Genomic DNA, 15,188 nt, shown 5'->3' with positions numbered 1-15,188 from the left:
TTTTCCACAAGTTTATTCCAGGTATTGTAATTAACAGACATTCAAGTTATAAGTTGCAAAACTTCAGCTCTACATTTTATTTTCCCCATTATAAACTTGTTTATTCAAGAAGCTTCCCCAAATCTGATCCTAATAACTCTTCTTTAAAATTCCACACATTCTAGTTTTTCTGTTTAATAAAGTAGATTCTGTTAAGTGCTTTTAACTTTTTAATTTCTGAAAAATCAATGTTATCATTTCAAAAGACTCTAAGATTCCTAAGAAAAATGGTCTATGTCTGTTCATCTCTACAGACTATGTTTTATACTCCCCATGTTGTCCAAATCATGACTATTACACAAACCTGGTTTGAATAAGCAATTCCAAGAACTTAAAGAATAAAACATGCACAGAAGTACATGGATATAAGCTTTACAATGCCATTTTCTGGTTTAGAAAAAAGGAAATATTTTTAAGAGCCTCTCTGCGGTCTGTGGTGGCCAATGCCTTAAAAGGAAGAAGAGGCAGAGACAGGCAAATCTGAGTTCGAGGCCAGTCTGGTTTACAGAGCAAGTTCCCGGACAGTCACTATGCAGAAAAACCCTATCTCAAAAAACAAAACAAAGTTTTAAGCACCTCACTACCTGAGTTTGACAAAACATGTACCTACACCTACACAGATCCAATTATCACTACTGGCATACACAAACATATATATATTTTACTGTCATATTGTACACCCAAACTAAAAACAAATGAAATAAATTATTGATATTAATATACTAATAATCAGTGGATAGAAATACAAAATTACATCACATGTTGGTGGCAACATGCCTTTAATCCTAGCACTCAGGAAGCAAAAGTAGGCTATCTCTGCAAACTTGAGGCCAGCCTAGTCTACAGAGTGAGTTCCAACACACCAGGACTACAGAGAGAAACCCTGTCTCAAAAAAAAAAAAACACTGTATGTGTGTGCATCACAACATTTAATTAGGTAGGGAGGTAGGTAGAGAGAGGGAGGAAGGCAGGCAGGCACGTACATATGTGTACACACACAAGCTGGGCATGGTAATATACATCTTTAATCCAAGCACTGGGCAGGCAGAAATAGAAGAATCCCTGTGAGTTCAAAGCTGACCTGGTCTACATAGTGAATTCCAGGACACTCAAGAAGACTAGATTAAAAGAGACCCTGTCTCAAGAAATAAATCAATTAAATGTCAAAACAATTTAAACAATAAAATGCTATTTCTCAAACACACACTTGTAAATGGAGAAAACCATGGATATGATATAAAAATATATTGGGCATTGAAATAATTGCAAAAAACCAAAAATCTACTCATCTCTTAACAATTACCTGATCCTGAAAAATTCATTTCTCTTAAGTACTTCCGGATTTATGTATACTAAGATGTTTAAAAAAGAACATTGATACTATCAATGTAGTGTATACTGACCAAACTGAGATGATAAATTCATCAGTTTTGATCACTGTTAATAAACCTGAGACCTCTAATGTGCTACCACTTAACAGGTGCTCAGGATCTTATTATGCAATATTAAGTATTGATGCATAAAGAATTCATTTTTTGGCTCATAACTCTCAAGTGCCAACATTTTTCAAAGCAACTCATAAAAAGTTATCTCTAGGGGCTGGAGAGATGGCTCAGTGGTTAAGAGCATTGCCTGCTCTTCCAAAGGTCCTGAGTTCAATTCCCAGCAACCACATGGTGGCTCACAACCATCTGTAATGAGGTCTGGTGTCCTCTTCTGGCCTGCAGGCATACACACAGACAGAACATTGTATACATAATAAATAAATAAATATTTTTTAAAAAAGTTATCTTTATCAAGTATCGGTATGTATGAGGTATGTTTGCAGGAAAAGTACAGATGACTTACACAGGCAAAAAATTAGCAAGAGAGGCTGGAGAGATGGCTCAGAGCTGTAGAGCACTTACTGTTCTTTCAGAGGTCCTAAGTTCAATTCCCAGCAACCACATGGTGGCTCACAACCCTCTGTAATAAGAGCTGGTGCCCTGACCTGCATGCATACACAGACTATATACATAATAGAACACTACATACATAATAAATCTTAAAAAAAAAAGAGGCAAAAATTTTAGCATATGTTTTGAAAGGAGAATAATTTTTAAGTGTTTTTTTAAATATTTATTTATTTATTATGTATACAATATTCTGTCTGTATGCCTGAAGGCCAGAAGAGGACGCCAGACCTCTTTACAGATGGTTGTGAGCCACCATGTGGTTGCTGGGAATTGAACTCAGGACCTTTGGAAGAGCAGGCAATGCTCTTAATCACTGAGCCATCTCTCCAGCCCCAAGGAGAATAATTTTATCTTATTTGGAGAACAAAGAATGATAAAACTAGAATCAAATGACTTCTAGAAGAGGATTGTGGGAAATGTTAAAATGGTTTGTTACCACTTACTATAGCATGAACAATTCTAAAAATTAGTAAAATGCAAAATTTACTCTAAAGAGAAGAATGCATGATTAATAGGAGAAATAAGTCATGATTTAAAAAAAAAAAATCTATGTTTTGCCAGGAGGTGGTAGCGCAAGCCTTTAATTCCAGCACTCAGGAGGCAAAGGCAGGTGGATCTTTGTGAGTTTGAGGCCAGTCTGGGTCTACAGAGCTAGTTCCAGGACAGTTAAGGCTGTTACACAGAGAAATCCTGTCTCAAAAAAAAAAAAACAAAACAAAACCAAAATCTATGCTTTAAAAACGAAGAAAAGGGGGCTGGAGAGATGGCTCAGCGGTTAAGAGCATTGCCTGCTCTTCCAAAGGTCCTGAGTTCAATTCCCAGCAACCACATGGTGGCTTACAACCATCTGTAGTGCCGTCTGGTGCCCTCTTCTGGTCAGCAGGCATACAGACAGAATATTTTGTACATAATAAATAAATAAATAAATAAATAAATAAATAAATAAATAAATATTAAATAAAAACGAAGAACAAACAAAAACAAAACCCATGAAAATTAATGCCAGAACAGTCACTGGCTATTGTGGCACATGCTGGTGGTAGTAGTTGCTTAAGAAGGCTGAGGCAGGAGGATCACAAAACATGATACAGGGGGGAAAAATGTGTCAAAAACAAAGCTGAATAAAAACAGGGTCTTTTTTCATTACATCAAAATGTTGGCATTCTTTACTACTTAAGCCTCCTGAGTTTTTCAAATTTCAGTGTTTCCAGCAGCTGCAATCTTTTATGATATTGATATAGATCCAAAAACCTTCTTCTACACAACCACTCATATTAAAAATATTTTCTGCATCCTCTCTTGTAGAGGAATGTGCTACAGCTGTAGAAAAAAAAAAAGAATACTGCTTATAAAACTCAACCAAATCTCTCCCCCCCCTCGGTTTTTCAAGACACGGTTTCTCTGTATAGCCCTAGATGTCTTGGAATTAGATCTTGCAAACCAGACTGGCCTCAAACGCACAGAAATCATTCTACCTCTGCCACCTGAGCCTAGGATTAAAGGCATGCACCACCACCACTAATCTCTTAAAATGGTCTCTAGTGTTCAGCGGAAAATGAGAGGACAATTCTTGGTCCTTCTGTAATAAGCACTTACTGATCAGCTAGGAATTTTGACTTGTTACAGTTCAAGCCCCAATCCAAGCCATGAGTTACTAACTACACTAATGCTAAAGTTGATGTGGATACCTATGGTGGTTTGGAATGGCATTGACTCTCTCAGCCTCATATATATTCATGCTTAGTTCCCAGCTGGTAAACTCTCTAGGACGTATTAGTGGGTATGGCCTTGTTGAAGGAGGTATGTCAGTAGGAGTGGGCTTTAGGTTTCAAAAGCATGCCACCAGGTCCCCTGTCTGTCTCTGCCCGTGGAGTAGAATGTAAATGAAACACTCAGTGACCAATCCAGCACCATGCTGTCTGCCTGTCTCCTTGCCATGACGATAATGGACTAATCCTCTGAAACTGTAAGCAAGTCCCATTCCTTTGTAAGAGTTGCCTTGGGTACATAGTGTGTCTTCATAGTAAGGATAGAAACTAAGACAATAACCAGTTGTCAGCACCACTCAGTTATCTATAGCACCACCTAAAGCCAGGTGCCTCGTAGGAAGATAGACCAAAGGATCAAGCCATCCTTCAATACAAAGGGAGACTGAGACCAGTTCAGGGTGCATATACAAGATCTTGTCTCCCAAAAATCTATAGAACTTGAATGAAGAGAGAGAGAGAGAGAGAGAGAGAGAGAGAGAGAGAGAGAGAGAGAGAGAGAGAGAGAGAGAAAGAAGAAAAAAAATTACTGGGGGCTGGAGAGATGGCTTAGAGGTTAAAAGTACTGGTTGCTCTTTCCTGAGGTCCTGAATTCAATTTCCAGCAACCACATGATGGCTCACAACCATCTATAATGAGTTCTGGTGCCCTCTTCAGCCATGGAGGTATACATGCAGGCAGAACACTGTATACATAATAATTAAATCTTAAAATTAATGAGCAGGGGCGGTGGTGGCAGTGGTCTACAAGATCTAGTTCCAGGACAGGCCCCAAAGCTACAGAGAAACCCTGTCTTGAAAAAAAATCAAAAAAAATTAAAAAATTAAAAATAAATTTAAAAAAACACAGGGGTTGGAGATATGGCTTGGTGGTTAAGAACACTGGCTGCTCTTCCAGAGATCCTGAGTTCAATTCCCAGCAACCACATGGTGGCTCACAACCATCTGTAATGATATCTGGCACCCTCTTCTGGCGTGAGGGCATACATGGAGGCAGAATGTCGTATACATAATAAATAAATCTTTTTTTTAATATTTATTTATTTATTATGTATACAATATTCTGTCTGTATGTCTGCCCACCAGAAGAGGGCACCAGACGTCACTACAGATGGTTGTGAGCCACCATGTGGTTGCTGGGAATAAATCTTAAAAAAAAAAATTGGCTAGCCAGTGATGGCACACTCCTTTCTCAGCATTCCGAAGGCAGAGACAGATGGATCCAGTTCTAGGGGATCCAATACTGGAACCAGACTCTCATGTGGTGCACAAACATACATACTTGCAGACAAAGCACTCACACATAAAATGCATGCAATAACCGGGCGGTGATGGTGCACACCTTTAATCCCAGCACTCAGGAGGTAGATCAGGAGGCGGATCTCTGAGTTTGAGGCCAGCCTGGTCTACAGAGCAAGTTCCAGGAAAAACTCTTAAAAACTACACTGTCATGAAAAAACAATTTAAATTGTTTTTTACATAGAAATTTAAAGAGAGATGAGTTAGGATACAATCTGTAACCCCGGCACTTGGTGGGTGAAGGCAGGATGATCTGAGGTTCAAGGCCACCCATGGCTACAGAACCAATTCAAAGACAGGCAATGTTACATAATATCCTTTCCTATTATTTTTTTTATAAAAAAAAAAAGAAAAAGAAGGAAAGAAAGAAATAATTTTGTTGCTTTTATTTTCTACGCTTATCAGAAGTGATAATTTATCCACTAAATAGTCTTTTTGTAGTTAGGGAGATAAATTTGGTAAAGTGCTGCTTTTACAAGCACAAAGATCTGAGGATGAGCCCCAGTATCTTAGGGTTGCTATTGCTGTGATGAAACACCATGACCAAAAACAACTTGGAGGGACAGAATTCACTTGACTCTTTTCCTCAATTGAGGCTTTCTTCTCTCCCAATAACGTCAGCTGTGTGAAACTCACATAAAACTAGACAGCACACCTAACACCCATATAAAATGGCAGACATGGTAATCTCAGTGCTGAAGACATGAAAGCACGGGGATTCCTGGAACTCACTGGCCAGCAAGTTTAGCCTTATCCGTAAACTCCAGGCCAGGATCCTATCACAAAGCAGGTATGGGGTGTTTCTGAGGAGTACACCCAATGTTCTCTTTTGTCTTCCATATATATTTGAGTGAACACGTGTGCCAACACAACCCAAAACATACACATGCACTCCTAATAAAATAGAAACAAATTAATCATCAAATTTCCTACAACACTAACTGTGGGGCTGATGAGATGGCTTAAGCAATTAAGAGCACTGGTTGCTCTTCCAGAGGACCAGGGTTTAAGTACCCAAACATAAAAGGTCGTTCACCGAGCCACCTAGAACTCCAGTCCCAGAGTATACAATACCTTCTTCTGGCCTCTCATGTACCAGGCACACACATAGTGAACAGATATAATGCAGGCAAAGCACTCCTACACGTAATATAAATGATTTAAATGTGGACAATAACAGTGTTCTACAAGTGAGAGATCTGTCATAGATTACAAATGAATTAATAGAACAGAAAATATTTAAAAAGCTATGCAGTAGTGCATGTCTTAGATCCCTGAAGTTAGGATTATAAAGAAAATAAAATTTAAAGTGGAAGTACTTACAGAAACATTACAGAATCATTTTATTACCTGTTAATATTTGTCACAGTCCTAATTCAAGTATTAAACTTGCCCACAAACTAAATTTCTTACTATGTCTATTATACTTAAAACTTTTTTCAGACTCTTTTATTTGAGACAAGGTCTCACTCAGTAGCTCTGTTGGCGTCACACTTCAGATTCAGTCTTCAGGCTGGCAATATGCTGAATTCCGCATTTAGATCACCATACCAGACTTAGGCACATAATAGTTTCAACTGCATTTCCCACTAAGAAATGACAAAGATGCTTCCTATTGCACATGTCTTGATATTTTTATGTTTGGGGGATATCCTTAATCTCACTTAAAAAAAAATTTCATTTGGGTATCCGTGCCTAAGCGTACTTACTCACTGCTTATGAAAGAGTAATCTGGAAATCCTTTCTTTATTCTAGATATTTCTGGCAAATGAGAAATAAAATGAAGTCAAGATTTAACCCCTTACAGTTCCCCATCAACAAAAGTATCTGTGAAGGGAAATTACTCATTGTAATTTCAATCAAATTCAGAAGTTAAAGATCCTCTGTACCATTTAAAGAAGAGGGGGCATGCTTTCCAAGAGACAGTTACCACCTCCCTATGTGAAGATGCCACTTGTAAGATCTCTTCACCTCTCTTCAGAAGAGAAGAGGAAATAAGAAAAAGCACCTGGTACAGAATCCCAATTCCCAGTTAACGAAATACCCAGAATGCCGTAAGATCACACAGGTCTTGTGTGTTGGCTATCACACTGTCCTCTTTGTCAGCCTAGAGACAGAAAGAAAAGCAAGGCTTATAGAAGGATGCTAATTCAGGAGAAAGTGGCACTAAAAGTATCCTAAATCCCAACTCCATAGGGGAACCAATCCAACATACCCGTTTTAGATAAAAATAAGTAAATAAATAAAAGGGGAAGAAAAAAATACAAACAAACCAAAAAACCCATTGTTGGTGTAGTTTTCTGATACACCTATGATCCAAGAAGTTGGGAGTGTGAAGGTCAAAAGTTCAAGGTTACCAGTTTGAAACATCAGACGCGCCTCAAAAAAACAAAACAAAACAAAACAAAAACAGTCTAGCAGTGATGGTACTTTAATACCAGCACTCAGGAGGCAGAGAGAGGTGGATTTCTGAGTTTGAGGCCAGTCTGGTATACAGAAAGAGTTTGGAGACAGCCAGGACTATATGGAGAAACCCTGTTTCGAAAAACCAAAATACAAACAAAAAACAACCAACCACCACCATCACCACAACAAAATAGCAGAGAACTTGGGATGTGCCTCAGTGGCTCAGTATGTGCTTAGCATGTGCAAGGTTCCATGTTCATCTCTAAGACCAGAAGAAAAGAGAAAACAAGAATAATAAAACCAGTAGAAGAATGGTGGGGGAAAATGGAAAAGACAACTACTTCTGTAAGGAAACCCATTATTGAACATTTAAATTATCAGTGGGAATAAACAAGCAATGAAAGGGATGCAAATCTTTTCTAACACTGTTTAAAAAAGTAAGTAATTTGGTAAAAAATTAAGAGTTTACCAAGAACTTCATTTTTGTAGCACACTAGTAAGTAATAAAACAACTTAACCACGTACAGTTCCAGAAAGGACATCATGGGGACAACAGTTGAGAAGGTGGCTCTTGCATACTCTGTCATCGCTGAATTTGATTCGTTGTCGAGTAGTATCTCCTGTAATATAGGAAAGTTAATAATACTCAAGGTTAGACAAACAGACAGTGTTTATATTCTGAAAGTCCTAGTTATTACTAGCTTTTGGTGTCTGACTATCTACTTACAGACACTTATAAATCAACCCAGGAGGGATTAGTTTTTTATATGCCATCCTATAGAAAAACTATTTTAGACAACATGCAATTGCAGTATATGTACTGCAAATGTAATTCAAATAGTCAAAGTGGGAAAGCAAAGCATTCTGTTAAATAAAAGTACTTCAGAAAAGCATAGGATTTTAGAGCAGGAATGGACTTTACTTATTTATAGGTTATCAAGTCCAACTCCTTCATACTGCAGATGAAAAAAATGAGGCCCCAACAGGTTAAGCAACTTGCAGCAGACCCACCAAGAGTTTCTACTGGTATACAATGGTCTCTTGACAGTAAACACTAACTTATTTTGTAATTATTTACATTAATTGAAGAACATAAAAAAATAATCTTGCAAACATTGCATACACACTGCGAATCCCCACTGAACCCCAGACGCCATTTCTTCCACTATTTTGTTCCAGTTGAAGTGTCTCCCTTTTGCTGCTGGGAGGAGTTAGAGGGTAGAATAAGGTGTTTAAGAGTGTACAAACCTGGAAGAAGGACTTACACACCAGTCAAACAAGGGCACATTGCCTAAATGAAATGTTAACTTTAATACCTCCAAAGATTCCATATTCCATGTTTTATGTGGTCTGTGCTACATTGCCAAACCAGGCAAAATAAAATATATTCTGTGCTCACATAAAAGAACACAACTCCTAAACAGAAGCAACCAACCTGCTTATCAAATATAGCTATTTACTCAAAAGCTTAAAGAGTCTAAGAAAAGGAAAGGTAACTAGCTAGAGTAAAAATACAAATGTTAGTTACAACTTTTTTTTTTTTTTGCTTAGAATCTCTGAAGAAATAAAAGAAAAACTCACACGGTCGTTTCCTTTATGCAGAATGATAAGCCCTAAAGAATGTGGTTTAGCCTTAAATTGGTATCACTGATAAATGAAAACCTACTGGTGAATTACTGAAGCGAAAACTGTTGAAACAAACCAAGAGAGATTGTAAATACCTCTGTAGTTCACATGATACCTAAAGTACTCCAAACATTTCAACTAGGAAGCAATTCTTAAATTAAGTTAAGTACTTTCATATGTGAATACCAAACAAAAAAAAAATGTTCAAACTTTACCCCCTTTAAGTGGTCTTATATTGAAGAGCTTAACTTAAAGTCAACTAAACACTATGGGGTAAGATTTTGTTCAGATTGTTTTAGCTTGGTTAAGAAGATGTAAAGAACATTCTGATTTGCAACTAGGACACATACATTTTTAAGGAAGATAATTTGCTAAACTCATAGCTTCAGAGCATTTCAACAATAGGTTTTCTGAGGCTAATCTCTAGTATGTTATTTGTGACACAATTTGGAATAATCTATTTAGTGTTCAAGCCTGCTACTATAATATGTCACTTTGATGGACTTTTATTTTCTTTTAAACACAGCTGCTTCTGTTCCACATTCATTAACACATCTGAAAAGTTAGTGATAACTCACGGCTCGGCGAATGCGGGGCCTTTCTGAAACTCCCTTGCAGATTGAAGTAGGCAGGCATAGATACATTGAACCTTTACAAATAAAACAAGGGGCCAGATTGTTCAGTTTGTATAGAATAGACTCTGCCAGCAATTTCAATACAGCACCTAGAAGTACATGTTGACTGTAAAGATTCTTGTATATGAAAACAAAAGTGAACAAAATCAGAGTGTTTATTTTCTGTTTTGTTTTTTACAATATCTGACTTAACAAGTATAAGCCCAGAAAAAAAACATTACTGCAGATAGCTAAAGCCCAAGATTGGAACTCTACAAGTGGACCTTGGGTTACATGAGAAATATTTCTTTCAAAGTATGTTTCAAGGAAGACAAGTTGAGTGCCTCAATCTCATTCAAGAACCAAACTAACCACAAGCTCACATGAGAAAGCTCAAACTATAATAGAAGCTTTTTGATCCTAGAAAGGCTTTGCTTAAAACTCTACTGTGATTATGTTAGGAATTTTTAAAGTAATAAATTTCTAAGGGGGGGAACTTACTAGGAATCACCCTGCTACACCTGTCTAAGCTTTCTGGTAATGAAACAGCAATGCCAGTTCAGTCTATTGTAAAACAAGACTCATGGGTAGAAGGGGTAAAAATGAGGTCTTAGACTGAGTTAAAATTTACAGATGTTTTATTAATCAAACATCTCATCTAATAGGGTGCCCATTTTTGCTTAAGAAATCACATTAGGTGTATTAACAAGGGATACATGGCCTGAAGAACACTATCAGAAAAACATGAACAATTACAAATATATAAACATAGTAACAGTAGCCCCAGTGAGCTTTAAAATAATAAAGAAATCAATTTCTATAAATGCCAAAAAAGCATCTAAAATATTCCACTACAAATAAGCAGGTATTCCATTAACACTTGGTAACTGTAGAAAAAAATATGAAATATAGCTTTCAAATATTAGCCATTATAAAAATCTTTTTACTAAAATAATAAAACTAATAGTTCAAAATAAAACAATACTTTGAGAAGGACATGTAAATGAGGATCTTGCTATTGATATTTTAAAAGTTCTACTTAGGACTTTATGGCTAATATTTTCAAACAATTTGGCTAAAAAAATACAAAGTCATGCAGCATTTGAATAAATTTGGGCTTATGACATAGTATAATTTAACTACACAATTTTAAAACAGAAATGCTTGTATTTTTATCTTTGTCACAACATCTGGCCCAAACCATGTTTTTCAAAAGCAACTAGGTAAAATACAAACCACTTAGAGAAAAAAAATAAAGGGGGAAAAAAAAACTACAAAGAGAATGACAAAAGATTCTTACAATACAGGATTTTATCAATTTAACATGCTTTATGTTTGTGTTTCCTGGTCATTGAATCATACAAACAAATATGAGTTAATTCTCCCAATAAATTTTCACGTGTTTAAAAACTAATAATAAATTATGGGGGAAACTATCCTGTCACAATGATACTAGCTAGATCCTAATCATTGAATCAAACCTATTAGTTACTCTATCCTCTACAAAATGGAGTTACAGAGCCCACATTTTCCCTAGGAAATAAGTAACGATAACACAAAATAACATGATTCAAGTGTCAAAGGGATATTTTAAACATACTAGAACTACCATGTAAAGGTTGGAGAAACTGGGAAAGGCTTCAGGGAGTAGGTAGAAGCCAAAATCTAAACGCTTCAGGAAAGACTTAAGAGGAAAGAGGAACATTCCAGATCAGAATAGTATCTTTGACAAAGTTTACAAGGGCTTGAAGGTTTGGGGAACAGTAAGTAAACCATAGTCAGCTTTGGCAAATGGCAGAGTATGTCTGGGAATACAAATTGGAGCCAAGGGAACAATTTTTGGAAGGTGAAATTTGGTTCTTAAGATCTTTCTTCAATATGTATTTATTGTATATAAATGAACTTTTCAAGAAATTTTTGAGCTGGGTAGTGGTGGCACATTCCTTTTATCCCAGCACTCAAGAGGCAGAGGCAGGCAAATCTCAGCAACATCAGTCTGGTATACAGAGAAAGTTCCAGTAAGGCCATGGTTATACAGAGACCCCAAACCCTACCTTGGAAGAAAAAAAAAATTTATGAGGCAGTGATTAGACCAAGTATAGTCAACAACAAAAACAAATCATTTTACCTATAAAAACATGTCTCTCTGACCCATGGCCTCCACAAAAATTAGTTAAGTTTTACATATAACCACAATGCAAGATTTTAGAATGAGGAATTAGGCTTTTTATACTGAAGGCACAGTCTCAGGTAGCTCAACTAAACTAATTATACAGATAAAAAATTATCACAATTCTGATGTTCCTGCCTCTACCTCCAAAATTCTGGAATTATATATAATCATGTAACACCACATCCAGTGAGGACTCTGATTTAAAATTTTGGGTGGTCACAAATTTTTCATTGAATAGAAGCACCAAAGTTCTATTAATAATGTCCACCAAACAACTATCTTCAGAATTACAACTCCATTGCCTTCTTTTGTACAATCCCTTCTTGGGCGTCATAAATTGTAAAACTTGAAAACAGCTGGGTCACAAGTATACAATAAAACTGAAATGCATGCTACTTAATTCTCTAGTTAGAAATGAACATAAGGTGATACTGAAGCATCAGTTTCACAGGGGGAAATAGAAAGGCCTCCTCTAAAACCAGGGTTCCCATTCAAATGTATCCAATATTGCTCTCAAAATTCCCTTCAATCTGCTGTGAAGAAAAATGAGCCCCACTGCAATACCCAATATTGAATTATGATCCTATGACCTGATATAAATTTTATTAGTAGCACATAAAACCTTGGCCTAAGTAGTATCTGACATTATACACAGTGCATGCTATTTTCCCCAAAACCCACCCCTCCCCCTCAATTTCTCCCACCCTCTCCCTCCCTTACAAACAATAAACCAAATCAACTTTCATTTATTTAGGTGCTATTTTAAAAACATCAAAATTTTACTTTACCCATTCTCTCCGATGCTCCCTGTATTTTTTTAAGCTGTGAGTGGATGACCATGCTATGTGATCAACAACTGTGAAGTTAGCAAAAGTGAACTGAGTTTAGTATGGTAATTTCAAAAGAACCTTAAAGTTTGTAATACTTGACATATTTAATTGTATGCAGAATCCTATCTTACTGTATATCATCAGGCATTAATGGCAAGCATTATAAAAGCAATCAATATTTCTTTGTACAGATTTAGCTCAGAGCTCAGCTTAGGAAAAACAAAGAGTAGAGCAGGAAATGCATCAGCATACAAAGCAATGAAAGTATCCCATATTTAATAGTAAAGGCAGAGACAGGAATGTTCTCCCACATTTTCTAGTATAACAAGCAAAGTGTTCACCACCACCATCTGTAGGACCTTTTATCACTCAATTAGCTTGGTACACAACAGGCTCGTTCCTTCTGAAATAATATCCCTCAGTGATAGGAAAACTAAAGCTAGAAAGAAGTATAGAGTTGAAAATGATTAGCTTTTTGTTTGCCTACCCTCTTTTGAATCCCCCAAATATAAAGAGAAGCTATTAATACTCTTTCTTCCAATATAAGCTGCACATTCACATTAATAGTGTAGGAATTACATAAAAACCTATATCCAGTTTCTCAACTATTCCAGGGCAAGGAGATAATTTAAGAAGTGTACAATTAAAACCTTGCATCTTCCCATAAGCAAAGCTAACCACTATCTACTATACTGAAAAGTCAGCCAACCTGATCATTCTTATAATACAGTCCTCCTTGCACCTTACAAATCTCACTTATCTTTAAGTCCTTTAACATTCACTTATATAAACCTTTCTGCAACTGGTTTTTGCTTTTGAGACAGAGAAGCTAGGTTAGTGCCTCAAACTATAGCTCATGATCTTTCTGCCTCAGCCTCCTCAAGTACTGGGATTATACCTTATAATTACTTGTGCTCTTACTTTTATGTATATGTATGTGTATGAGTATACATGTATGTATTTGTATCATACTTGTGCCTGGTGCTCTTAGAGGTGAGAAGAGGGCACAAAATTCCCCTGGAACTGCAGCACAGCTAGTTGTGAGATGTTATGTGAGTACTGGAAACTGATACAAGAGCACAAGAGCAGCAAGTGCTCTTAACCAGTCATCTTTCCAGTCCCTAAGTACTTCTTGTTTGGGGTTTTTTTGGGGACTGGGGGAGAACAGAGTCTCCTGTAGCCCAGGTGCCCAAAACTCATTATCTAGCTGGATGACTTTGAATGTCCGCTCTTCTTGCTTTCACCTGCCAAGGGATTAAGTGTGCATCACCATGCCCAGTTTTTCTTAAGCTACTTTATAAAATACTTTTTCCCTTCATGCTACCTTAGTAAATGTATTCAGTCTGAGCTACTGTATATTTAAGCAATTTACATTATACTTTATAAAAGAACTCAAGACATCTAAATAATAACATCATATATTTTATACAAAAGCAAAGTTACAAGTCTTCCAACTGAATGTCAAGATATTTGTTTCTGAATGTATAGGTCACACTTAGTAGTAGCAGCATTCTCTCTTCAGAAAATGTAAACATAATGCTATTTACAGTTTAAAAAAGGCTTTGATTAATATAGTCCTACACTTTATTTGCCTTTTTTTTTTTTTTTTTTTGCAAGACAGGGTTTCTCTGTAGCTTTGGAACCTGTCCTGGAACTAGCTCTTGTAGACCAGGCTGGCCTCGAACTCACAGAGATCCGCCTGCCTCTGCCTCCCGAGTGCTGGGATTAAAGGCGTGCGCCACCACCACCACCGTCCAGCTAGTCCTACACTTTAATAATCATTAATAGTTACTAGTATAATTTTAACCATAATCCTCCTGACAAGCTTAAAAACTTTCAAATAATTGTATCTGAAGGAAGGAAAAAAAGAACTACCAAAGTAAATATTTGTGGGAGTTAGTGGGAAAGAATAGGAGTTAGAAATAGAGTTTAACTATGCAGCCATGGCTGGTCTCAAACTCAAACACTTTCCCTCCCCAGTCCTCCAAATTCTGGAATTATAAGCATGTACCATGCATAGCTAGTAATTTCAATGCTGCTGTATATGATCAAAGACTTCTGATATTTTACAAACTTTAAAAATCTCACTTATGTATGAAAACCCATGTAACAAAATTATTTTAAAAACTGAAGCTGGGGGGCTGGAGAGATGTCTCAGCGGCTGCTCTTCCAGAGGTCCCGAGTTCAATTCCCAGCAACCACATGGTGGCTCATAACCATCTGTAATGAGACCTGATGCCTTCCTTGCCAGCAGTACACCGTATGCTTAATAAATAAATAAATAAATAAATAAATCTTAAAACACACACACACACACAAAAAAAAAAAAAAAAAAAAAAACTGAAACTGGCCAGGAGGTAGTGGCGCTTGCCTGCCTGTAATTCCAGCATTCAGAGCACAGGCGGGTCTCTACGACTTCAAGGCCAGTCTGGTCAACAGAGCTGAATTCCAGGACAGCCAAGGCTACCCAGACAAACCCTG

At 36.9% G+C, this 15,188-nt stretch overlaps 1 protein-coding gene across 6 annotated transcripts in view; it reads right to left on the bottom strand.

The window, feature by feature from the left end:
* Positions 1-15,188, bottom strand: part of Luc7l2 (LUC7 like 2, pre-mRNA splicing factor) — a 56,833-nt gene that overhangs the window by 29,181 nt on the left and 12,464 nt on the right. For 3 of the 6 annotated variants that reach the window (XM_075953543.1, XM_075953545.1, XM_075953546.1), the window contains one exon: positions 7,990-8,084. In XM_075953543.1, the coding sequence (XP_075809658.1) occupies positions 7,990-8,084 (95 nt within the window). Of the gene's footprint in view, positions 1-7,989; positions 8,085-9,668; positions 9,740-12,665; positions 12,734-15,188 lie in introns of all 6 variants that reach the window. The other 3 variants (XM_075953541.1, XM_075953542.1, XM_075953544.1) reach the window with 2 other exon arrangements.

This window comes from Microtus pennsylvanicus, chromosome 19 (assembly GCF_037038515.1).
Source record: "Microtus pennsylvanicus isolate mMicPen1 chromosome 19, mMicPen1.hap1, whole genome shotgun sequence".
Taxonomy (NCBI): domain Eukaryota; kingdom Metazoa; phylum Chordata; class Mammalia; order Rodentia; family Cricetidae; genus Microtus; species Microtus pennsylvanicus.
Note: the sequence above shows the minus strand (reverse complement) of the source record. Positions and strands in the feature narration are given on the sequence as shown.